This window comes from Pleurodeles waltl, chromosome 5 (genome assembly GCF_031143425.1).
Source record: "Pleurodeles waltl isolate 20211129_DDA chromosome 5, aPleWal1.hap1.20221129, whole genome shotgun sequence".
Classification (NCBI taxonomy): Eukaryota; Metazoa; Chordata; class Amphibia; order Caudata; family Salamandridae; genus Pleurodeles; species Pleurodeles waltl.
Genome location: NC_090444.1, coordinates 1,343,896,586 through 1,343,923,857, shown reverse-complemented (window position 1 = coordinate 1,343,923,857; position 27,272 = coordinate 1,343,896,586). Strand labels below are relative to the sequence as shown.

The window sequence follows — 27,272 nt, the reverse complement described above, 5'->3', positions numbered from 1 at the left end:
TGCATGATGCCATCATGCCCAACAGTTTCATGACAAACTTGACTGTGTACTGTTGGTTTGGCTGTATTTGTGGTAATATATTGTGGAATGATTGTACCCTTTGTGGGCTTGGGCTTGCAAGTGCTGTTTGGGTATTTAATGTGGCTCCTAAATACTGTTGAACTTGCGCTGGTTGTGAGTGAGATTTTTGGTAGTTTATTGAGAACCCTAGCGTGTGTAGGGTCTGTATTACATAACGTGTATGGTGTTGACACTGTCTGGCTGTTGGATTTTATTAGCCAGTCGTTGAGATATGGGAAGACATGGATGTGTTGCCTTCTTATGTAGGCTGCGACTACGGCAAGGCATTTTGTAAATACTCTGAGAGCTGTTGTTATCCCGAAAGGCAACACTTTGAACTGGTAATGTTTTCCTTGTATTACAAAACTGAGATATTTTCTGTGCGCTGGATGGATGGGTATGTGAAAATATGCATCTTTGAGATCCAATGTTGCCATAAAATCTTGTTGTTGTAACAGTGGGACTACATCCTGTAGTGTTATCATGTGAAAGTGTTCTGATAAGATATAAGGATTGAGGGTTCTGAGATCTAGTATTGGTCTCAAAGTTCCCTCTTTTTGGGGAATGAGGAAATACAGGGAGTAAACCCCTGTTCCTATTTGATGATGTGGTACAAGCTCTATGGCTTGTTTGAGTAGTAGTGACTGTACCTCTGTTTGCAACATTGAAATGTGTTGGGAGGAGAGTTTGTGTGGTTTTGGAGGTATATCTGGAGGAATTTGCGCGAATTCTATGCAGTAACCATGGTGGATAATGGATAAGACCCAATTGTCTGTTGTGATGGGTAACCAGTGTGAGTGGAACTTTTGCAGTCTTCCTCCCACAGGGGAAGTGTGGTGAGGGAAGATGTGGAGCAAGTCACTGCTTTGTGTGTGAGGTTTGCTTTGATGGCTGATATTTTCCCCTACCTCTGGGGAATTGGCCCTTGTAAGTTCCTCGAAACCCCCCTCTTTGGTACTGAGGCTGATAGGACAGTTTTGATTGTGAGGTAGATGCCTCAGATGTTTGGGCTCTAAAATCTCCCCTGTATTGAGGCTTTCAAAGTAAGTCTCTGTACTGTGTTGAATAAAGAGCACCCATGGCTTTAGCAGTGTTAGAGTCCTTTTTCATTTTTTCAATGGCTGTATCAACCTGAGTGCCAAAAAGCTGTTTTTCTTTAAATGGCATGTTAAGGACAGCCTGCTGGATTTCTGGTTTAAACGGAGATGACCAAAGCCATGCGTGTCTTCTAATGGTGACCGCAGTATTGATTGTTATTGCCGCTGTGTGTGCAGAGTCTAGAGCTGACCTAATTTGATTATTTGTAATAGCCTGCCCTTTCTCGACTACCTGCTGGGCTCTATTTTGTTGATCCTTGGGGAGACGCTGGATGATATCTCATCTCGCCCTAGCTAGAACCTGAGTGTATGAGGTGCGCTCCTCTGGGGGGAGGGAAGGATTTGACGGATAGCAGTCTGGACTGTTATCAGTAATGGGATCATCGTAAAGGTCCCATGGGTTGACATTATCTTGGTGCGAATCTGCAGAGTGTACTGGAGAGTGTGCAGTGGGGGTAGTAGGTGGAGAGACAGTCAGGTGAGGAGAATGAGGAGGATACTGATGAGGTGAGAACTGTGGAGGTGGAGATTTTTTGGGGGTTTTTGGCACTTTAGCTGGTGGCTGATCATTGTCCAATTGTCCTTGAAAGGCCAGCTTCCTCTTTGTTTTTTAGAAGAGGTGCAGTTAGGATCTTGCCAGTGTCTTTATGAATTTGAATCCTGGCCTGCCTTTCAGCAAAATCCTCCATTTGCATAAGTTCCTCAGCAAATCTATGACTTTCTTTAAGTTGTTTGGAAAGTCCATGCTCCTCTGTGTATATGGGTCTTTTTGGCTCAGAAGCCGGTTTCTTCGGGATCGACAGGCCTGGAGTAGATGTTGGCCTCAGCTCCGAGAGGGATTTTCGAGGCTTTGACTCGATGGGTCGGTGTTTGCCTATTTCGGAGCCTGTGCTTCGGCTCGAGTCCGAAGGCTTCGGTGGCGTGGCCTTTTTCGGTGCCAAAGTTGTTGCTTGGTCACCGGAAATCTTTTTACGGGTGGAGCCATGGCCTTCTGACAGTGGCGTCCCTGAGGCCTTGTGTTTAGGCTTGGATGGGACAGGGGCAGGCGTACTCACGTGCTGTCCTGCCATGATTGGTCTGTCATTATCGGTCTCTTGCTCGGAGTTGGACCCCCGAATGGAGACTGCGGTGCGCATAATCTCCTCTTCTTCCATGTCGAGGCGTTCGGTGCTTCTCAACGCCATTTCCAAGCTTCACGCTCTTCGGTCTTGTAGAGTCTTCTTCGAGTGGAATGGTCTGCAGGCCTCGCAAGTATCCTCTTGGTGGTCTGGAGAAAGACACAGGTTACAGACAAGATGTTGGTCTGTATAAGGGAACTTGGCGTGGCACTGAGGGCAGAAACGAAACGGGGTGCAGTCCATGAGGCTTTGACGAGGTTTTGGTCAGCCCAACTAGGCCCAAGTCGTGCGCAGGTGCCCCGAAGGGCAAGTAAGGAGCTGGATCTGCTGGTATCGAAGTGTTGATGACAGATGGTACGCAATTGAAACAATACCGACGAATTAGAAAGTTTGTAGCTCTTTTCCGACTCAAACTACCGGAGCGAAAAGAAACCTGTCAGAACCCGATGGCGGAAAGGAAACCATCTAAGATGGAGTCGATGCCCATGCGCAATGGAGCCGAAGAGGAGGAGTCACTCGATCCCTTGACTCGAAACACTTCTTCGAAGAAAAACAACTTGTAACACTCAGAGCCCAACACCAGATGGCAGGATTTATGCACAGCATGTGTATCTGCAACTGCAATATATACACACATCTATACACATAGATACACACACGTTTATACATACATATATTCTAGGAAAAACAAATCAACTTAAGTGTGTATTGCAGCGCCACACGCAGCTTTATTAAGTTAAATAGCCAGCCATGAAATCATAGAGCATCCCATCCACGACTGACATCATTACATGGTCAAAGTGAAGAAGCATGTACTTATAAAATCAAAGCATGCAACACTACTCCAACAACCATATCTGTCATAAAAGAGAAAAGAAGCTATGCTTGGCATGCAATCCATAAAATCTTGAGAAAATGACTGTGTTATCATTTTAATTCACTTGGAAGATCAACTAGATACAAGAACCTATTCTATAGAAATTTAGTCATATACATGTTTGAAGTTCTAAAAATAAGAGAGAGAACATAGCATTATTTTTTAATTCAAGTTGCTGTTTTAAACAATATGTGAGCATTTCCTTCAGGTGGAATTAAAATAGCAATTTGTTTTTAAAAAGGTGTTATATAGACAGAGTTGCGATATGGCAACCTAACTAAGTGAAAAGATGGTAGCTTTTGCTTAAGAAAACATGAATAATCTCATGTTTAGTGTTGCTGAGGTACTTGTACTACAGCTGACAGGTACTCCGGATGTACTATTAGAAGGCTTGTTTGATCCCCAGCGCAAAGGAGGACCAACTATTACATTGCTTAAAATGGAAAACAAAGAATTAGGAAGTGCATATAAAACAAAGTAGCCGGTTACTTACCGCTTTAGCTCACTAGAAACTTTCCAATCACAATAACATTTTAGAATATTGAAAAAGCAAAAAAAGAGGTGGTGTCTGGAGCTACGTGGAGTTGGGCAAGAAACAAACTACAACATCATCTAATTACAGTTTAAAAGCATGCTTATTTTTGGTATTCGTTAATTTTAGTCACAGGATTCACACATTTGGTGCCATGGGGGCAGAGAAGGGGCAGTTATTTACAGGTTTACTGGTCTGTCAAATAACTGAGTTACATTACGGCCACAGTGGGCGTTACCTCATAACTAAGTTCAACTGAGGCTCTTAACTACTAGTTTCAGGCACATATTTAATTTCCTAATGTGTCTCAAATATTGTAGTTAGCAAAAAAGACTCTTTAATGCTCTACTGTTGTAGGTTGTGATTTGCCAGGTTATATATTGTAGTATTCTTGTTTGTTCATGTAGTTTGCTAGTCTTAGGTGCTCAAGTATGTAACTAGGCCTTTAAAAATAGCATGAATAATTTCCCTAAATTATCTTAATAATATTAGCAAAAGGTGTGAAATTGTTTAGCAACATAGTAGTTTTACAAAAGAGGTACTAAGGTGTGACTGAAATGGCAATGCTTTGTGGTGAATATGTTGGACGAAAGTTTCATTGTTACAGCAATTTTAGTATCTTAAGTAGTTTATTTCACAACAAACAGCATTTGATCCCAAATATTGGCGGTTTCGGTTGTCTACACATGTACTATGGAGTGTTGCCCAGCATAATATTGGCGAGAAGGAGAACCATTTGGAAAAATCAATTACAGCATTTATCAAAATACATATATTTGTCATAATATCAAGCATAGCAATAGTTTATTTTCTAGACACAAATATAGCAAGTATGGATAGGAAGGTGATAATAGGGGAGACTTCAAAGGTGTAAATGTTTTTATTCATCGTCCGTACCTTTTTTTAGCTCTTTATTTTTCATAATTTTATAGTGCACAAACTTGACACAAGGACAATAATTGATTTACATTAGCACCAGACTACATCAGGCTTTTATTTTTTAGGCAAGGTCAGATTAAGCGATTGGCCCAAAATCACTGGATGTTGAGCTGAGGCTGCGACTCAAGTCTGGTTCACCGATTAGGCCACATCTCCTGTGTTGCTGGGCCTTAAAGGAAATGGGACATGCTGATGCATGAAAACTTGCAGGATAAACTAAGTAGTCCAGAGAAAGGCACAAAGGCCAACGTTGACAAGTCAGACCTGGGGTCAAAAAGAGACTGAGGCCTATACATTTGATTTAAATAAATACTTGAAGACCTGCTCCACTGAAATCATATCATTAATAACTCACTCAATTAATGCCACATGCGGTGCCATCTATTTTCTCAACACACAGCACCCACTCAATCATACTTTTTTAATCATCTACTTACAACCTCTTAAATTTTCTGATCGCTCATTACACACCTCATGTTTTACCCAAGTCTGCTTAATATGTCACTCACCATTTAAACCACTTCTAACACCGCCAATAAAGCCACTAATTATAGTAATAAAACAGACATGTCACCCCTCACACCCGTGCATCCCAATAATGACCAAGCAATCACTCACATCATCCACCCAGTCATACCAACGCTATATTCACTTCACCAGAATAGCACTCACTACACCTCTTACTCTAGCACTTACAGCAGCATACTCCAACAATTGATGATTTAAAGACTCACTAAAGTACACAACCCACAACTGTGCCAACACCTCATTCTGGGCCTGATTTAGATTTTGGTGGAGGGGTTACTCTGTCACAACAGTCACAGATGCTCTGTACGCCGAAATTAAAATCTGTATGAAACAATAGGATTTAGTTGTCGGAGTATGGGATAGCTGTCCCTGTTGTGACGGAGTAATCCCTCTGCCTAAATCTAAATCCGGTCCTCTGTCTTTTGGTCCAACTCCCATACAATCTGGCATTAAGACTCCTTTGGTTTTCACTAAGTAATAGTGTATCACCACCTGGGAGGTAAGGGGGTAAAAGTACTGTATATTTTAAGCAGATATAGCACTAAGCTAGAGTACACATGGTACATTTAAGAAAATTTGCATAAGTTACCAAATGTTTATACTTCCCTTCCTCAGATCTTCGTTTTTCAGCTATACTATCTTTCGACAAGCAATACTGGTCTGGAGATTACAATGCATTAAGAAGATCTGCGCTGGCAGGACCCCATACCAGGTGGTGGGAAGAAATTGCAGTATGAATGTTTACACTTGCTTTAAAATTTGAGATAGGGTAGTCTTAGTTGCAGATGCAAAGCATTACAGAGTCTAGGAGTATTTCAAGAAAAAGCTAGTTTTCAAACCCCCGGCAGGGTGGCCGCCATCTATGCCGTGACCTCCCTGCCAGAGCTATTCCTGCTAGGTCAGTGGGCGGAAACCTAAGTTTAGGTTACACTAATCGAGCCGTCAGTAATGCTGTCGCCTGAAGGGTGCCAAGGCACCCTCGCAATGTTCACTGTCTGCAAAGCACTGCAATGGTGCTGACCAGGGGGGAGCCTGCATTGCCCATGTCAAGTGCAAGGGCAGTGCAGGATTCCCCCCGTGGCCCCTTGCACCTGTTCTCCGCCAGCCTATGCATGGCAGTGCTACAGCCATGAAATCGCTGGCACAGAACAAGGTCATAATCCCTAGGCCAGTGCTGCTTGCAGCACTGCCCTAGTGGATAAGGATTTCCGCCACCACCAGGATCCAAGCTCGATTGTAAGTGGCAGTCAAGAGCACCACAGTGAGTGTGGCGGTCTATGGACCACCACACTCTTAATGAGGCACAAAGTCTTGATTTTAATGAAGGCATGAAGATATTGTCTGTACAAGGCTTTTAGGGATAGATGACGGAGGCAGTACATTCCTATGATCAATGTGAGAAAACAAAAGAGACTGGAGTGGATGAAGAATTTGATTTTGTTGATTAAGCAACTTGGTGAGATGATGATTGTGCCTTGTTGGTCACACAATTCAAAAGGCTAAATAATAGCAGAATCTATATATTGTCAACAATGAAAAGCATTTCCATTTAAATATCCAGTGTTCATTCATACATACATATATATATATATATATATATATATATATATATATTCCTACAGGAGAAAATTTGCATGTGAATTGGAAACCACATAAACGAGTTGAGTACTTTCAAATTTGGTAAAACACCTATGCTCCAGGGGCTGGACAAACGCCAAAACAGGGAGGAAAGCCACAGAACTAAGAGCAAGAAACTACAATGGACAAGAAAACTATCCAATAGTGAGCAAAGAGCTGATCCAAGGCCCATTCTCTGCATTGTAGGCAAAACGTCTTTTAGAATTGTCTGCAAGGGATACCTAAAATGGAATATAGTGCTATAAGAGCATTTAGGTCATATTTCGGCCCCCAAGGTACTAGAATAAGATTTCCTGATGGCTCCTTGTCAATAAGGTTCCAGTGATTTAGTTGTTGGCCTATTACAAATTATTATTAAGTAATTTAGGCCAGTTGGTTTTATTGACAATCAGTACTAGGACAGGTCGAATGCACTCATAAAATAGTAGCCTTAGACAGAAGCCTTTGAAAGATGGATGAGGCAATGTGACTAATTCCTCAAAGCACACAGAGATTTCCATTGGCTCACAGGGGTATTTATATTGGAATAAGGCCTCTGAGCTGGCTAGCCACTGATGTTTTTTTTCCATTCTGCTCATATGAAAAGTGATTGCTGTGGTGACTGGTCATTCCAGTCCTGAATAATGAACAATCTGCATTTGCAGATTAGGAAAAACGGCAATCATCTTTTCTTTAGAAAGGTATTAACAACTTTTGACTTAAGTTACATTGCTTAGGAGACCACACCTCTTGATCATGATTCCATGAAATATTGCTATTTTTTGTTTTGTTTTCCAGCATCACAAAGTCAATTGTTGAAGTTTGTCGTGCTTTTCAAACCATCAAATTAAATCGTTGGTTTCTTGGAGACATCGCATAACCTCTCCTTGCACACTTCATTTATGTATCTAAATTTTAATTGTCCACTTTTGACTTCCTCTAAATTATAAACCTATTAATTTTAAAAGTAACATCACTAACTGGCTCTTCTTATGTTATTTATTAAGCTGTATCTGATTTACGAACCAATTATCTTCTAGGGTAAGCCCTAGGAAATGGAAATTGGTTTGGAAATCAGATACAGCATAATGAAACGTTCCTCAATAAAGCTTCAAATACTCAAGCAAAGTAGCATTGCTTACCGTTTTGAATTACACAATTATTGTGGCCCTCGGACACCAGCAGAAAATGACAATATTAACCTCACACAGGATGCAGTACAGTAACCTCTGACTAGCCTGGAATCCCATAAATATCAACACAGCCCTGACATTGATAAGCTTCTGATTAGTTCAGGCTTTTGAATAAGACATGCTTGGTAAACTAGCAGAGCTGTGTGTGGCACCTTTTTCGTCCAGGGGGTCATTCATAGTTTGCCGAATGAATGATTGCCTTCTTTACTTCTTGCCTGGGCAGCTTAGAGCGAATTCTCTGATTCTCTGTAGTGTGTGAAGGAGATCATGCAGATTGTCATGTGGTCTGCTCAACAATGATTCACAAGAGTATTGAATGAGATTCCATTAGACAGTTACCAAAGTGCACTCTGTCCACTTGGCCTCAATATGGTGGACATGCTAAGGGCATTTATTTTAGAGGGGTGCATTCAAAGATCATTTTCTCTTGAGAGGTGTGAGACTATGGAATACAAAATGGATCTGATATTAAATACATTTTTCACTACTCCTCTGAGATCCTAGTCTTCCTCGCTGTTCAGTATAGATGGAGGGGTCACACCAGGACAATGGCTGGGGATATTTTTAAACTGACGTAAGAGTACAATATTTGTGACCACTCTTCTTCCTGATATCATTAGAAGCCCATCTGTGAATACATCTTGCTCCAACCCTTGCTTGTTTTTTATTTGAGAAATTGTGTGAATCTTTCAATAAATCCCTCCACCGACACCCCGTCCCTCCTTCCGCCACCTTCCCTGTCCCGGTTTGAATCACAGGTATGCACGCTAGAGTATGCTTAAGGACTTGTTCCCAGAAATGTTTTGTTTCTTAACCCCTATGGTGCCTGGGACCCCTATGGTGCTTAGCATTTCTCTTCCGCTCAGGAGGAGGGGACAGGCAGAGGGATGAAAGGAAAGGACTTTCCTTTTCCTGTAAGCATTTCTGCAGCCCAATCGCATCGCCCACTAGGCAATGGGGATTTTTTTTTTTTTTTTCCTATATGTGAATAAGGGGAGTGGCCCCTTGGACAAGGGCTGCTCCACAGGGGGGCTAATAATTATTAGGCTTTTTCTGCCCCCGGGGCAGATCGAACTATTAGGATTGGGGCAGATCTGCCCCCAGTGGGCAGAAGCCACTAGACATCCGGGATTACTATTTTTTTTTTTTGGTTTGTTTTGGGGGGGCAGATCGGCCTTTACTGATTAGGCCGATCTGCCCCCGGGGCTGGGGGGGGAGTTGGGGGCTGGGGAGCAAGAGCTACTAGACACCAGGGATGTTTTAGGTCGAGCATTGCAGCGCGCATGCGCTGCTTTTCCAACGTGTTGGTGTTTATCTGGGCTTTTAACAACACCCACCTCACGCCCATCACTATTACTCGTTTGTGGGCTTGCCCTTCAAAAATCCTTTGATTACATTGGTAAATGGTTTACCTTTGTCCGTCCTTGGGGAGGTTTTGTTACCGCCTTGGCCATCGCCCCGGTTACGTGGCTAATTGCTCTTTTGCCGATAAGTTTAGCTGCAAGTGGACTTCTTTTCCTTTTGTGTATCTCTTCACGCTGATGCTCATGGAGGCCATGGCGCTGTGAATCGGCTCCCTTATGTGAAAGTGTTAAACTTTCTGTTAGACTTTTCATCCTTGGCGTGGTCTCCCTTAACTTTTTGCCTCTGTTCCCCAGGTTGTTGATGTGTGCTGGACTCTGATTTTATTGTTTTTGTTACTCTGGGCACTTTACCACTGCTAACCAGTGCTAAAGTGCAAGTGCTCCTGTTTAAAATGTGTACGTAATTGGTTCTCCATGATTGGCATATTTGTTTTACTGTTAAGTCCCTAGTAAAGTGCACTAGAGGTGCCCAGGGCCTGTAAATCAAATGCTAATCGGGCCTGCAGCGCTGGTTGTGCCACCCACATAAGTAGCTCTGTAATCATGTCTCAGACCTGCCACTGCAGTGTCTGTGTGTGTATTTTTACACTGTAAATTCGACTTGGCAAGTGTACCCACTTGCCAGGCCTAAACCTTCCCTTTTCTTACATGTAAGGCACCCCTAAGGTAGGCCCTAGGTAGCCCCAAGGGCAGGGTGCAGTGTATGGATAAGGTAGGACATATAGTAATGTGGTTTATATGTCCTGACAGTGAAATACTGCCAATTTCGTTTTTCACTGTTGCAAAGCCTGTCTCTCTCATAGGATAATATGGGGGCTACCTTTAAATATGATTAAAGTGTAGATTCCCCTAGAGAGTAGATGGACATGTGGAGTTTGGGCTCCCTGAACTCACAATTTAAAAATACATCTTTTAGTAAAGTTGATTTTAAGATTGTGCGTTTGAAAATGCCACTTTTAGAAAGTGAGCATTTTCTTGCTTAAACCATTCTGTGACTCTGCCTTGTTTGTGGATTCCCTGTCTGGGTCAGTTTGACAGTTGGTTGTTTTTCACCTCACACCACACAGTGACACAAAGGGAGCTGGGGTGTAACCTGCATTTCCTGATTAGCCATCTCTGCTAGGAGGGAGGGGTGGAGTGGTCACTCTCATCTGAAAGGACTGTGCCTGCCTCTAACAATGCCGGCTCCAACCCCCTGGTGTGTGTCTGAGGCCTTGCCTGGGCAAGGCAGGATTTCACAAGTAGGTGTGAGTCCCCTTTGAAGAAAGGTGACTTCAAAGACTAAAATGGGTATAAGAAGGGCACCCAAATCTACAGACTTGAGAAACACTTCTGGAATCAAGAGGAACCTCTGCCTGGAGGAGAGCTGATAGCTGAGGAAGAAGTGCTGCCCTGCCTGTGACTGCTTTGTGGAGCTTTCCTGCAGTGCTGCTTCTGCCAGAGTAAGAGGGCAAAGACTGGACTTTGTGTGCCTTCCATCTTGTGAAGAAATCTCCAAGGGCTTGATTAGAGCTTGCCTCCTGTTGTTTGAAGTCTCAGGGACAGCAAAGACTTCTCTCTGCCAGCACCTGGAGTCTCTGGAGAGACTCCTGCTCTGACAAGTGGTGCCCTATCCAGTCCCTGGGCCCTTGAAAGGAAAGCTGGTGGAAATCGACTTCAGACGACTCCGGACCGACGCCGCTGCTGAATCCGGTAACGCCGCCTGCACCTGATGCCGTGACCTTCGCTGGAACGCGACGCTCTTCGCAGGCCCGACGCCGCAGCAGCCCCGCTGAAGTCCGCGACTCCGTGGAAGTCGCCGCACCTCGGCGTGACCGACGCCGCTTGAAGTGCACGGATTCAACATTTCGCACAGACGCCGCGATTCCCGACTTTGCGCATCGGCTTGTTTTCACTCTTCACCAAAGGTACTGTACTTGGGGGTCTACACGACTCCGTGTCCGGCACCGCTGGTGTCGGCTTGTTGGGAACGACTCCGTCACGACGCCGTGTTAACATCTCATTGAAGCATTTTTTGTTTCTACGTGCTATTTTTGAGTTTAATCTTTAAAAATTCATAACTTGACTTGTATATGTCAGATTTTTGTTGTTTTGGTCTTGTTTTGTTTAAATAAATATTTCCTATTTTTCTAAACCGGTGTTGTGTCATTTTGTAGTGTTTTCATTACGTTACTGTGTGTGTTGGTACAAATACTTTACACCTAGCACTCTGAGGTTAAGCCTACTGCTCTGCCAAGCTACCAAGGGGGTAAGCAGGGGTTAGCTGAGGGTGATTCTCTTTTACCCTGACTAGAGTGAGGGTCCTTGCTTGAACAGGGGGTAACCTGACTGTCAACCAAAGACCCCATTTCTAACACTTTAAATTTTCAATTTATGTGCAAGAAAAGTCGGGTTAGGAGTTTATAACGCTAATAGCTCTAACTCGAGCAGATGCGAGACCCACTGCATTGCAAATGCTTGTTTTTTGTTTTTTTTATCACATTGGCATAAGGGGCGTGGCCCCTTTGGCAAGGGTTGTTTCCCAGGGGGCATTTTTTTTATTTTTTATTAGGCCTTTTCTGCCTCCCCAGGGGCAGAAGCCACTAGACACCAGGATTTTTTTTTTTTAATTTAGTCTCTCAAACCAACAAACGCAGCAGACTCATAAAATGCGCACCTATCCCTACATATCCCCAGTTAGGTCCTGGGCAAGATATTATATTGTTCTCTGTATGCACCTCAACCAAATACCTGCTGCTAAGGTGTAACCTTTTTTATGAAAAAAGGAAAAAACATTCAAAAAACATAATGGTGGTGCACCACTTTTTCAAATAAACAAATTTTATATTGAAGAGTCCAATTCCTTTGAAGTAAAAGTGTGATAAATCTTCTCTTTCTTTTCTTCCTCTTTTTCTAAATAACATAAAATTGTGGTGACAAAAGCCAACGCGTTTCGTCCTTCACCATAGGACTTCTTCAGGGCTAATCCATTTCTGACTGGCTTGTTATTTTATGTATTTCCTCATACCCTTGGAGTCAGCCGAGACACATCATCTTAGATCTCCCAGATCTTTGTGATCAAAAAGAGAACTCGTGTTATAAGCCAGTTGTCTTTCAATTACCCCAATGTAGTTACCTTTTTTCATTATGACCACATTTCCTCCTTTATCCGCTTCGCGGATCACTATTGTGTGATCAGATCTTAGAGACGCAAGGGCCTTTCTTTCCAATACAGTTAGATAACCACTTTTATGCCACTTATCTGCCCTTTTGTCAAAACATTTATATAAATCTTTTGTGACCTTACTGGTAAAGAGATCAATGTTATGATGGGTTCTAGCAGGTATGTATTTAGAGCATGATTTCAATCCACTGTTCACGTCCAAATTTCCCTTAATACCTAGATGTGCCCTTAGGTCCTCAATGTCCATTTCCTTATCCTGCAAAGACATCATAAGTTGTAAATCATATAGATCTGAGACAAGGTGTGTAGATGCCTGTGAATCCTCAGTAAATATCTTATCTGGCACGGTCTTAGGAGTAATCATTCCTTGTGAGGAATTAAAATAATCTTTTAATTTAAGCGGACGTGTACATTTTAACAGATCTACAAAGACATTAACTTGACCATTCATTTGGGTGGGACAGAATCCCAGACCTTTACTAAGTACATCAGATTCTACTTTAAGAGGGCAGTCAGACAGGTTTACAATAACCAACTCACCCCCATTTATGACTTCTTCATGGGGTTTTGTGGAAACTAGTTTTTTTTGGACCATGTTCTGATCCCTGTTTTTCGAGTCCTTTGTTTCCATCGCTTCCCACCCCTTTTGGTCTTTGTTTTTTTCAGATCAGTTTTGTTCCTACCATAACCTTTTCATTTCCACTAAAAAATTAGATGTGCCCTGAAGAGTAGATTTAGATTAACCAGTTTCATTTGATGTCATACTATTCAATGCAGTTACAGAACTTCCATTGGACAGATCAGTATCACTTAGATCCTCACCCCTTCTTTTTCCTGTGTCTGGCACCTTCACATTATATTTACAGGCAAAGGTATAAACCCTGCCTAATTTATAGTCCAGGTCATCTCTTAACTTTACGTAATTTCTTGTCACGTAAACAGATTTGGTAATCCTCCACTATTCTGTCTAAGATCTCATAGTTCTTTTTAATCAGATCTTTTTAAGAAACACTATCTATTTCTTTTTCCAATTTATCTATATCTGCTGGTTTTACCATCTTGTATCCTAGGTTGGTGGGGAACTCTGGGAGCCTCTGAGTGGCCAGGTCAGACAGGTGATGTCAGAGCCCCCTCCCGATAGGTGGCCACCCAGCTGGGTTACGAATCTCCCTTTCAGGGCTATTTAGGGTCTCTCTTTTGGGTGGTTCCTCAGATCTGGCTTGCAAGATTCCAGCAGGACTCCTCTGCAACCTCCACTTCAACTCCTGACCAATGAAACTGCATTTGAACTCTTCAGGACCTGACAATATGCAACAAAGACGAAGACTTTGCTTGCAACAATGTTTACAATGCTCCTTCCAGCTTCTGTAACATTTCCCCAGTCGTCCATCCTCGGAGGACTGCCCGCCTTCAGTCTGCACAGGAAAGAAGAAGGAATCTCCCTTGGAATGACTAAGCCACCCCCCCCCCCCCCTCGCATCTGCAGGGGCCAACAGCAACGACGACCGGCTGCATGGATCCCCTCTCCTGCTGAACTGCGTGGATTCTACATCACGGGTGGTGGTCAGAAGTGGTCCCTTCAGTTCTCTCTACCACCTGTCCTACTGTTAGCCCTTGCCTTCCCACACAGGACAGTACACCTGTGCACTGCATATTTTGCAGCTGGCAAGGCTTGTTGGCACTTCCTCCAAGGGGTCTTCAGGCATCGTGTAGCCCAGCCCCCAGCACTCCTTCCTGTGATTCACAGCTCCGTGATTGGCTCTCCTGCGGCATGGGATCCCTTTTTGTAGCGCTGCGTGGGCTCCATTTGCAACTTGTGTGTCCCGTCCTGTGGGTCTTCTGAGGGCCCCCTCTGGGTCCCCCTCCTGGGTTGAGTCATCCTGGGCCTTGCTGGACCCCAGCAGCACCACTTTCCGCCAACCGCACATTTTGCCTGTACAAAGGGTTGTTGTTGGAATCTGGACATGCACACCCAACTGCAAACTTCCTTCTGGCGTGGGACATTACTTGCATCCTCCAGGAAGTCGACTCAACTCCACGGCTGCAGTGCTGACTTTTCTTCCTCACCATCGACCAACTTCTGCTTCCTCAGCCTGGTGGGTAGGAACTCCTGCCCCCACTGAACTCGGCTGTGTCTTCTGGACTTGGTCCCCTCTTTCCACAGGCCTTCCTCTTCAGGAGTTCCCCTCTGGGTTTTGCAATTCTCTCCTTTTCTTCAGAGTGGGTGTTTTGGGGAAATTCTAGTAATTTACTCCTACCTTAAGGGTCACTGGGGGGTGTTGTGGTACTTACACCTTTGTGCTTTCCTCCTACCCCCAGCACCCCTCTACACACTCCACTTACCTGGGTGGGGGTCAGATTCTCGCATTCCCTGTTTTTAGTATATGGTTTGTGCTCTTCTGGAGTAAGAAGTAATGGTCCATCCTCATTTAAATGGAAGAGTAATCTGTTTTTCTCTGTGGTTTACAAACAGGAAAGTGTTGCTAGAATGTGTCATGTTAAAAAGTGTGCATAGCCACAGATGTTAGCACTTATTTTTCAAGTGGTGTGCTGATAAAATTATATTTCACATTTTAATTCTGATCTCTATGACCCATTCTTTCTCTTCCTCTATTTAGAGCATGTTTATTACTACCATGGGAGGAAGATTAAGTGAACATTAAAAAGACTCCATCTCCAGGATGGCAGCATAGCCATAACTGGTCATCCAAGAAAACACAGCCCACATGTCTGGTTGGCACTGAGGGACTCCAGGACGACTAGGGTAATCTCTCAATAAGTCTGAACTACTCCTGAAGATTTGGATGTGAAGAGTGAGCTTAGAGTCTCACCTAAAGACAATTACATGGCTATCCATGCTAAGGTTCCTGACATTGAAGGCAGACATGTTGCAAAACCCCAGAAATTACAGTCCTAGGCTTTACACAACATTTGAAATACAGGACAGGGTGGACAAGAACTAACATATACCAAGTAAAAGTAAGACATCACACTATGCATTTTTCAGCAAGTGACAAAACAGCTTCTGTTTTACATCAGTCTACAAACCTCCAGGATATTGAGAAAGGAAAGTTTACAGATAATTAATAAAACACTGACATGCAATGATCAGGGCTACTGGCAGACTGATAAAAAAAAAAGTCAGAGTAAATTTGTGGGAGTGTTATTTTCAGCTGCTTGTAAATAGACATCCTCGTTTGGCAATAACTGGCTACTCTAGGAATCTCTTCCCTATTGTTCTCCATCAATTGAAAAGGTAAGCATCAGCACCAGGGTCATGGCTGAGTAGCAGTCGAAAGCTGAGAATTAGGTGATTATCTGTACAACTACCACAGACCAGCAGTAGCAACTGTGCAAAGTAACAAGGAGGAACAAGCAATATGTGGGGCTAGTGAACGATGACACCATGTGTATAAGGACTCAGGACTGACAGTATTTTTGACACCTGCTCAGCATGACTGCCTACAAGTTGTGAATATTGCCTGAGAGAAGTCACATCTAAAAAAGGTCTGGTTCTCGGGGTACATGCCCAGCTGGATAACATTTTCTCAGGTCTCATTTCTCAGGTAACTAATTATTGTAACCAATTAGCACCATCATCACAGATGAAGACAGCATAGAACCATGGGAAAAGGTTGAGGTGACACACCTCAAATGGAATCAGTCTCTTGATCACAATGAATTAATTCTCGCAGGATCTAGAGGTTAAGCTAATTCACTCAACAGCATCAGCGGTTGTTCTCTACACACTGGAAAAGCTGTTGAGCACACGGGTTTCCACGAAGTATTCCAAACTGTCAACCATTCACCCTTCAAGTCATGAGAATTCCACAACAATCTGTAGAACCTAGACATTTACCCTCACCAGATCTAGTGTCAATGGAGAAGTAGAAAGGATAAAGCACAATATCAATTAATTGCTTCATAAATTCCTGAATTAATCTCAGTCACTTGTATTTAGTCTGTAGACCTTTTCATTCAATTTCTTGTTCATTGTGTAACTACAGAGAGGGACCAAACATTATGAAATTGGTCTAGGTCCAGTAGGACACAACTCAACCATTCCTACTATGCAACAATCCCTCTTTCTATGGAAACACAAGCAACCCCTGCCCTTGCGATCTTGTTGGCCCTCATCCATGAAATGCAGATTGAGTCTGATAGCATAGCCAGCTAAGGAACCAATATTTATGCTCACACCAAGACCTAAAAAGGCATTTAATTTGAATGCTGCATACTAAAAAACTTGATAGGAATAAAGCCCCGCCTTCCAGGCAATGAACGGAGTCTCCTTGACTGTGTTGCCCACAAATCTGTGCCATCAGTTTCCCACCCTTGTCAGAATTCAAACTATATTTAAAAATGTCATGTGTTCCAATTTTATGAACTAGCTTAGTCAGTTTCCTTCAAGGGTACCCATATTCATCGCCAGAGAACGATACTTTAAAAAACATGTGGGCAGTGTGGTAGCAAAATATATGTGAACATTGGCACCGAAAAAGAGTTATGTGAGCAAAATTGAAGTGTCCATAGAATACACTAGTAAGGTATCTGTGCATGCACAAACCTGACACAATACATTCGTTTTTTCTCTTAGAAAGGTTTTGTATTCTGTACTGTTGAGCTGTTGTCAGATACACCCTTCCAAATGTAGAGTTCCTGAATATGTATGTATTTATGTTTATATGTAAAATTACCAAAAGGCAACTTAGTGCTGTAGAGGGCCAAAGGCAAAAATACAGTCAACAGAGGATTAAAGAGGTAATTGGGTCCTGCATACAGAAGTGGACAGTTACTGCATCATAATGTAATGTTCTTTAAAGACGTGAATTTTCAGCTCTTTTCTAGGTTGGAGCAGGGATTGTTGGTCCTGATGGATACATGGATGTTGTTCCAGAACCTGGGTGTATAGATGCAGAAAACCTGCTGATCTGTGTTTTTTCCAATATGGAGTCTGGGAGGCCAAGGCGCATGGTGCATGGCACTGTCACCACACAAATGCAAGAGAATAAGGGCTTGGACAGCAGTCCTGAAGTTGCTTTCTAGGACGAATGGTTTCACTTAATTTAGTAGCAATAGTTGGATACAGTACTCTGTTTTCTTATCAATATGTTCACTATAAGCAAAATTTGTGTCCTTGGCGAATAAAAGTGCCTTCTTAATTAGTGAAAATTGGGGTTTGAAGCCGTTAAGGTCATTAAGCCAGGTTTGAAATACTTGTTGCTTGCTGTTCTTAGCAAATAACAGGAATTCCATTTTGGTGGTGTTAAGCTTCAGGAAGCTGAATGAGGTGAAGGCATGACATTGTGGCCCCTCATTACGACCTGTCACAACGGGGGTCAGGCCGTCGCCAATGTAGCGGTCCAACCGCCACATTATGACCGCAGCGGTAGCGCCCCAGTTCGGCTGACAGCACCTCCCCTTTACTGCTACAGGACAGACTGGAAGTGCTAGTGGTCCTAACCCAGCAAGGCAGCTTTCCGCCAGTGGTTTCATGGCTGTAGCACCACCATGAAACTGCTGGTGGAGACAGGGTACAGGGGACCCTGCACTGCCCATACACTTAGCATGGGTGGTGCAGGGGCCCCGCTGGCCAGTCCCATCGCAAAGTTTACTGTTTTCCTTGAAGACAGTGAACTTTGCAACAGGTACTGCCGCACCCTACGCAGAACAGCATTGCCACCGGCTCCATTAGGAGCTAGCGACAATGCTGTAGGCCATTTCCTGCTGGGCCAGCGGCCAAAACACTGTTTCTGCCCGCTGACCCAGCGGAAAACTCACAATGGGGCAGATGGGGAGGCAGCTACAATGGCAGAAACCTACCCGTCAGAACTTCGGCGCACAGGCTTTTCCGTCCACCAAAGTCAGAATTGACCCCTTTATGTCTATACTGGCGAAATGTTTCAAGTATAGTTGTCTCATGTCAGCATATTGGTCAATTTTAGTGTGGTCATCAGAGAGTAGAGCCCCAAGGACAAGAAGCAATCCTAGGGAATTCAGCTTGGTGATAAGGATCTTTTGGTTCCTGCTGGTGTCCACGTGAATAAAATTGGGTCTGTTTGTATAGGCAGGAGTACCAGTTAAGATCTTGTCCCTTTCACCCCAATCCCTTCAAGTGCAGACAAATGCACATGCTTACTGTTCAAGCAGGCACTGTAGGGCTACCAGGGGGATGGAAAGGGTTATTTAGAATATGGCCAACTATATCAGTCTTCTGTGTAGCACTGTACCTGACCACTTTAGCAATATATATATATTTAAACTATTATAAGAATTATTGAGGAGGATTAATAGCAAAAATTTGTATGCTAAGGTACGCTAAGTGAGACTGAAGCAAAAATGAAGATAATACTGCACTACAAAGCATAATGCAAAGGAACAACTTAATGTACTGATCAAAGACAGCAGAGCAAGCATCCTGGAGCAATGAAGCAGCATTTATGGGAGCTTACTAAACTCACTGTCGGTTAAAAAAAAGTATCAACAGGGCCAAATTCATTGATCAGTAGATGCAGCCATAGTTTGCAAGGCCTACCTCAGCCAGTTGGTATGTTGACCTAGAAACAGACGTGCTAGCATCTAAATATTCTTAAAGTATAGAAAGCCTCAAAGATGCCCTCCTGGCATGCGTGCCTATGTAGGGGCAACAACCTTGGAATGGTTAATGATTTATAATAGCCGCTTGTCGATACAGCAGCAGCTGGCACTCAGAGCCTGCCCTGGCCTGGGGGGCAGGCTGGTGCTGATAGTTTGTCGGGGGAATGGAGGAGATGGATTTCAATAAAATAGGCTGGGGAGGAGAGACGAGAATAGACAGAGAGGGAGAGAGAATACTCATATGCAATGCAAAGTGTAACATCAGCAGTGGAAAGATACGTGCCTTTAAATTAGAAAACACTGAAACTGAAACGCTACTTGGGTGGGACAAACAAGATTAGGGAGTAAACTCATTAAATGAGGAACTGGTTAAGTAGGAAAGACAAGAATGTCGCCCAATCATGAGCATACAGCTAACCAAAGCCCCCGTTGTGTATTTTGCACAACACACAATAAGCCCTTAAAAGCACACAGGTATACCTATCTGTTCGCATGGGCTAAAACGTAAGTACTGCATAATTTAAACAGAAAGCACCATAACAGTCCCTAATAAACTAACGTTTTTAGTTCTAATTCAAGGAGTTCATGCTATGCAAGAACTCACCTTGCTGCACCTGTTGTGCACGACGTTGCAAAAAGGTCAATAGGTGGCGATGTAGTAACCGATTTTGCTGGGGTTGTACTGGGTGACGTAACTGTTGTAGCTGGAGCAGCCTAATGAATACAAATAGCAAATGGTTAAATGGAAAAAGGGAAGAAAACCTACGTGAAAAATATGAAAAATAAATGCGAAAGACACTTTGTATCATAGTACAGCCACGTTAGCTCACATTTTTGCTTCTTAAAGTCCTGACAAAAAAATTACAAACAGTAGTAAATCACCGACTGAATATGAAAGTGTGACAGCTGAATGACCTGGCAGTCATACGTTCATTTTCAAACTGTCTAGGGTGCCTGGTGCGTATTTTCAAAATATACTGTGTTTTTGCAACTCCTATAAAACACTCCAGGTAGCGGGGTGCCATTTTTGATTCTGACACTTCAGACTACCTCAGACCTCATCCAATTTTCATTGTAAGCTTCCAACACTTTTTAATACCCTATTTTCCTACAGTGACATCCCAATTGGAATGCAGCTCCGGCCGGTGTGAATTTATTTCTCAATGGTGGCGTTTTACCAACGAGAGTTCAATTAATCGATCAATCAATCAAAACTGAAGAGAATTATCTGGCAGAGAGCATTCAAATAGTTGTCTCCCCTTCGGTAAAGGGTGGTATCTTAACATTGACGGTTTCAGCAGAACGGATAAGGCAAAGGTATGGCAGACACATGTATCTGCTTCCCCTTGCTCTCTCCTAGTCTTCCTGTGAGCTCCCTCAATCTTTCCCTTGCAGTCTATTGCTCAAGAGTTGAAAAGGCCTATAACAAGTGAACACCCCGTTTTGATTTCCCATGGCTGATGCATGAACAATCGAGTCAGACTGCAAAGTATTAAAGAAAATCTCAGAAGGCAACCGGAACGAAGATGGTCACACAAAGTATGTTAACTTTGCAAATATGTTAATTGTGTTCATTGAAATATATGGTGGCAATTTTGAGTTGATTAAAAACTATTCAGGCAGCATGGGCCCTAAAACGTTTTTATCGTAATTCATCTAACTGATAAAAATGTTACATGAATCTCAGTAGGAAATCCCTCCCAACCCATCGCACACTGTAACAGTGATTTCCTAGGTAGATATTTGAGCTTTCTTGCAGTGGAAAAATATTCAAAATCTTTCCTCAAAACTTGGTTTGGAACGAAACCTATGTATGGAAAATAATACTTACCTGTAACAATAGCTTGTAGTGGTGTAGATAACATGCTGAGCACACTCTTGCCTTGGACTGTTGGTGTGGAAGTTGCACTTTTTGTCCTTGAAGAAGAGGGTTCTGTTTCAAGATGACTCATACCACCTCCCTAGAAGCTCACAATGCACCAGAACATAGACTTTCATAGATTGTTATATACTGCTGCTAAGCGTAGAGATGCAAAGCTGTAAAGTCAAAAGTCCTATTGAAAGCTTACATCCAGGAATATGGGAGAGCACATGAACCTAGAGCTCCACAAGCAGGAAACCAGATTTTACACGTAAGCAATGTTTCTTGTTTGCTACATGTGCTGTTGTATATCTCATGCTCAGAACAGACTGAAAAATAGTACCCATTTCCCTAAAGAGGTAATGAAAGATGTTCAGAACAAAATTAGAAGTTACACTATGTGCAATTTGGGCTACTCTTCGGGCATGAATGTCCCCACTGTAATTCTTACTGAATGTGCGAAAAGCAGATCATGTTGTAACTTTACAGATGGCTGAGAGTGATGTGTTGCTTAGGAAAGCCAGTGTGGCTTCCTTCCTGCAAGCAGTCTCTGTCCTAGGCAAAGAGTGCTGGCTTAACATATCCTAATGTATTCGACAATCTACATGGAAAGGCTGGTCTTCGAAAATGGTTTTCCAAAACTGAGGCTGGTAAACAGGGGCAAAGAGCGTTTTGGTATCCAAATAGATTTGGAAAGAACAATGTACTACATAAGGGCTCTTTTAACGACGAAAGTGTGTAAAGCTGGTTCTTTAACTGACCATTGTTGGAAAAAATGAGTTAATCAATGGTTTGATTAGGTGAGATAGAATTTGACAGAAAACAACAGTGTGTTATAAGGATACGCCAGTCTTTATGCACTTGGATAAATGACCCCTCAGACTTTAAAGTTCACTTATACTGTGGAGGGAAGTGATCACAATGGTGACTCCACTTTCCAGGAGAGGAACTATAGTGGACAAGTGTGTAGTGTCTCAAATGGGGCTCTTATATGCTGAGTGAGTAAAATTGCAGGTCCCATGAAGGGGGCAGTGGTGTTCTTAGTGAGGTGGTACACATTTTTTTTTTTAATGTGCAATTTCAGGTGGCAACACATTTGTGCAAATTAATGATTTTCATGACATATCTGGTTGCAACTGATGAACTAATGATGCTGCACTTAAAATGATTTTATTACTTTGCTTAGAAGTGTGATTAATGTTGTGTACTTATACCACATTTTCATGTGAGACACCATTTATTTAATATGGATGCAGTTTCTGTTGTCCTGCTCATCTTGCTTCTGCTCATCACCCCCACCAATCAGTGGCCCACTGCAAGTTTTTCCCACAGTTTCCATGGAGCACAGAACGCTAGGACACAAAAGGACAATGTATTAGAAACAATGTATTGTGAATTAAACTTCTAAGGTGTACATGATAAATCATACTGAAGGTTTTCTGCTGGAAATTCTGATGCAGGTGTTCAGAACTACATAATTCTATGAGTTTTTTTTCCAAACTTCGTTTATTGGTATTTTGCAAATTAAGTACAACTCTTGGATTGGAGTAGTATCTCCTGTTGCATGTTACATGCGAAAGGTTCGACATTTCAGCTGGTCCCGATCAATGTTACAGTTCTATTGCGACCCTCTGGGTTTACTGATGGCATCCAGTATATTCAGTATATAAATCTTAATTTGCATAGTCTTGCAACAACTACCCCACTTCAGTTAATAGTCATGCGCTATCATCCTTAATATTACCATTCAAACCATTAACACAACTAAAGGGAACATTCAACAATGCGCTGGAGAGGCTGTTCCATGCTGTGGAGTAAATGAGGTATTCAAGACTAGCCGGGCTATCTGAGTTGGGAGATCAGTATCCTTACAGAGACCCCTCTTTCTCCCCAGTAGAGGAGTACAGTTCCCCCCGACTGGCTATAGATGTTGTCTAGGGTTTACTGGTTGAGGCAGTATAGATGTAGTTGTGTCAAAGCTGTGGCCCCTGTCCATCTACCTCCGATAATGTACACCGAGTGATCTCTTCTGTATGACATGGGTTATATCACATCCCCTATATTCTATCAATTTAGGGATGGAACCCACTTCTAGCGGGGCATACCCTCCTTTGCTTCCAGGCCCCCACCTACCCCTGTCTCTGTCTCCCATGCCTCCAGCACCCTGGCCCACGAAGGAGCAATAGGACGCGCACGCACTCCCCGAGCCTCCTCTCTCCACAGCGTATGTAGCTCAGCCTCTGCCCAGATTGATACATCTTGTCTCCAGTCCACCAGGGCCTGGCTTGTAGGTGATTTCCAGGCCATGGCAATCCGACACCGGAGCAGCACCAGGGCTAGGTCCAAGAGCCTGCTGCCAACCTTCCTAGAGGTGCATATGGAGTATAACCTCAGTAGGCACAGGGAAGGATCCAGCTCCAGCCGCTCGTCTGGGACCCTCCCCAAAGCTCCTAATGCCCCCTGCCAGTACCGTTGTATCCCGGGGCACCCCCATGTCATGTGGTCAAAATCTGAATATTAAGTATTGCACCTGGGGAATTCCCTGGGTTCGCCGCCATATATTACCCTGAGTCTATATGAAGTGAGATATGTTCTGTGTATATAATTATATTGGATGTAGCGGAGACGTGTGTTATGCGATTCCCTACAGTGTGTGCCAGCACTTTCTGCCACTCTGTGCCCGTCATCTCCTTGCCCAGCGTCCCTTTCCATTTCACTCTTAATGCCTGCAAAGACTTCATGGTCATCTCGCTATGGGCTTTTCAGAGCCTGGTCACCGAATGGGCACCCTCTCCCATTGTCAATAAGAGTTGGAGTACTTTATGCACCTCTGGTTCTGCGTTCACTGTGAGCCAGAGTCCCCTTATAGCATGCGTCAGCGTCTGGTACAAGAGAAATTGCCCCCCTGGGACTCCACTCTCCTCAACCAAATCCATGAATGGCCATAGGACCCCTTCCCGGAAACAATCCCCCAGTGTCGTCACCCCTGCCCAGATCCAAGTCCTCATTTGGCTCCTCAAGAAAGTGCGAGTCGATGTCCCCAAGGGTATCCCAGTCAGTTGTATTTCAGGGGAGTAGGCAACAGTCACACCCGTACATCTCAGGCACCATCTCCAGCAGGACAGGGCCACTGTCAGCATGGCATTTCATGCCGGTAGGGTGATCTGAGGGCTGAGCATCCTCTCTAGAAACAGATCTACTCTAACATGGCCCCAGGCTGTGGTCAAGTATAACCGATTCCCGCCCACGAGCCATTTGGCTACCCACTGAAGCTGGCTCGACAGGTAATATAATTCAAAATCCGTACTCCCAATCCACCTCCATCGGTGGGGCAGCGGAGAGTGGAAAGAGATGTTCGCTGTCAGCTCCCGTCCCATAGGATCTCCCTGAGGAGCACATCTAATTCTTTAAACCAGCTCACTGGTATATTCACTGGGATATGAGCTATTGTTTGAGAATTGTTTCATATTATTATGTCCATCTCCGGAGTGCAGTGACTGAGGAAGCAAGAAGAAGATTTCTCTTACCTTAAGAAATGGGTTTGTCCTCAGATGGGTTCATTAATAAGATGTTTTTGATTTGTCAATGTAATCTAACCATGATCATAAGATGCTGAAATTGTGGTTTTGCTAGCTGCTATACTAAGATTGTGCATAAAAGCTCCTGGAGTTGAAGGACTGGGGGCAGCATCTTCTTTTCCTCCTTAGAATCAGTCTGGTTATTTTGAGACTTCCTTTTACTCACTTAGGATGATGTCAGTACTCTTTATGATTTTGATACCTAGTATTTGGAGACATTAAATTGCTGAACTAAGGATTTTTATGATGAGACTGTAGTTATGTATACTGTACCTGAGCCTTTATGGCAAGCAATGCATTTTTTCCTGTATCGTTCAATTAATATGCTGCATAGAATCTTTTAAAGTCAATTCTGATCTAGAACTCATGATTTTGAGTGGTCCCGGTTTCTAATTTCAGATTCTTCTCAGCCAAATAATTGATAGACTGAAAGATAAGGGTATTTCCTCCTGCTAGATCAACGAGAAACCCTGGAGCCGAATTGCCCATGGTAAACACTGCGCTAGGCAGGCTACTGGGTTTCAGGAAATTACTGGGGTTAGGCTCCCACAGGATATCTCTTTGCACCCCTTCCATAAAAGCTTTAGGATCTGAGATCTAAAAGATAGGGTGTTGTTCCCTATTCTGTACATAAGCAGCTAAGGGTTTTGTGTACCTGTTTGACCTGTCACCCTTGGCATGGTTTCCTCCTAACTTTTAGCCTTCAGACCTCCAGTTTGGCCGATTCATTTTTGCTTGCTTTAGGAATATGCACACTTTACCATTGCTAACCAGTGCTAATGTGCTTGTGCTCAAAACATGGTAACACTGTGTTACATCTTGTAGGAAAATGCCACTGTTGGCATGGTCACCCCCTCACCTTTTGCTTAGTGTTGATGCCAGCTTTGATTGGAAGTGTGCTGGGACCCTGCTAACCAGGCCCCAGCGCCGGTGTTCTTTCCCTAAAACTGTACCTTTGTTTCCACAATTTGCACAGCCCTGGAACACAGTTAAGTCCCTTGTAAAAAGGTAGCCCTGGTACCAAGGGCCCTGTGGCCAGGGAAGGTCACCAACGGCTGCAGCATTATTATGCCACCAAATGGGACCCGTCGTTCAGTAAATGCACACTGCCTTGCAGCTTGTGTGTGCTAGTGGGGAGAAAAGAAAGTCGACATGACACCCCCCTCAGAGAGCCATGTCCACCAACCCCGGCCTGTGGCATAGGTAAGTTACCCCTCTAGCAGGCCTTACAGCCCTAAGGCAGGGTGCACTATACCACAGATGAGGGCATAGATGTATGAGCACTATGCCCCTACAGTGTCTAAGTCAATTCTTTAGACATTGTAAGTGCAGGGTAGCCATACTGAGTATATGGTTGAGGAGTTTGTCATTACGAACCCCACATTACCATAATGGCTACACTGAATACTGGGAGGTTTGTTATCAAACTTCTCAGCACAATAAACCCACACTGATGCCAGAGTGGGATTTATTGAAAAATGGACACAGAGGGCATCTTAGAGATGCCACCTGTAAGTTAAGCCTACTGCTAGTGTAAGGCTATGTAAGGTCTATGCCAGCCTGCTACTTCCAGACGAGTTTCTGACCACATGGGGTGAGTGGCTTTGTGCACTCTGTGGTCAGAAACAAAGCCTGTCCTGGGTGGAGGTGCTTCACACCTCCTCCTGCAGGAGCTGTAACACCTGGCAGTGAGCCACGAAGGCTCAAGCCTGGTGCTACAGTGCCCCAGAGCACTCCAGCCAGTGGAGATGCCCGCCCCCCACCGGACAAGTCCCCACTTTTGGTGGAAAGTCCAGAAGGATAATGAGAAAAACAAGGATGAGTCACCCCCTCAACCAGGACCACCCCTAAGGTGTCCAGAGCTGAAGTGACCCCCTACTTGAGGAATCCTCCATCTTGCTTTGGAGGATTAGGACCAATAGGGATAGGGATGTGGCCCCCTCCCCAGAGGGAGTGGGCACAAGGAGAGTGTAGCCTCCCTCAGGAACAGTAGCCATTGGCTACTGTCCCCTGACCCTAAACACACCCCTAAATGTAGTATTTAGGGGTGACCCTGAACCCACTTCTTCAGATTTCCTGATGACCTCAAGAAAGAAGGACTGCTGTGCCCAAAAGCCCACATAGAAGAGGAGGAAACAACAACTGACTTGGCACCAGCCCTACCCAGCCCGTCTCCTGCTTCAAAAAGCTGCAAAAGAAGAAGCAACGTGTTCTGCAAGACCAGCGACTCCTGAAAAGCCTCCAGGGGACTGCCTGCATCACCGAGGACCAAGAAACTCCAGTGGACAGCAGACCTGACCAACAAGAAGACCAAGAAACCATCTTTAAAGGACCCCCTCCTCACTCCAAAAGCTTGAGTCCCCAACTACTCTACACCCAACGTCCCCGGCCCATGTCCCGAGAAACCAACTAGCCAAAGAGGATCCCCAGGCGATTCTGACTATGTGTCCACCCTGGGCTGACCTCTCCAAACCCCCACGACGATGCCTGCAGAGGGAATCCCTAGGACTGCCCTGACCGCAACTGCCTGGGACCAAGATATCCATCACCTGGAGAAGCACTGCTCCCCCAGGCCCGAGAGAAACTGACCACCAGTGCAGCAACAACTATCAGGCGGCCGTCACCCTTGCCCAGTCGGCGGCTTGCCTGAGAAGCCCCCCAGTGACCTGCCTGCAGCACCTAAAGGACCCCCCAGGTCCCTCCATAGAGTTCTATTGAGAACCCAACGCCCTGTTTGCACACTGCACC

General features: G+C 44.0%; 1 protein-coding gene across 11 annotated transcripts in view; it reads right to left on the bottom strand.

Moving 5' to 3' along the window:
• Positions 1-27,272, bottom strand: part of SNAP91 (synaptosome associated protein 91) — a 639,351-nt gene that overhangs the window by 231,672 nt on the left and 380,407 nt on the right. For all 11 annotated transcript variants that reach the window (XM_069235597.1, XM_069235603.1, XM_069235599.1 and 8 more), the window contains one exon: positions 19,690-19,799. In XM_069235597.1, the coding sequence (XP_069091698.1) occupies positions 19,690-19,799 (110 nt within the window). The remainder of the gene's footprint in view (positions 1-19,689; positions 19,800-27,272) is intronic.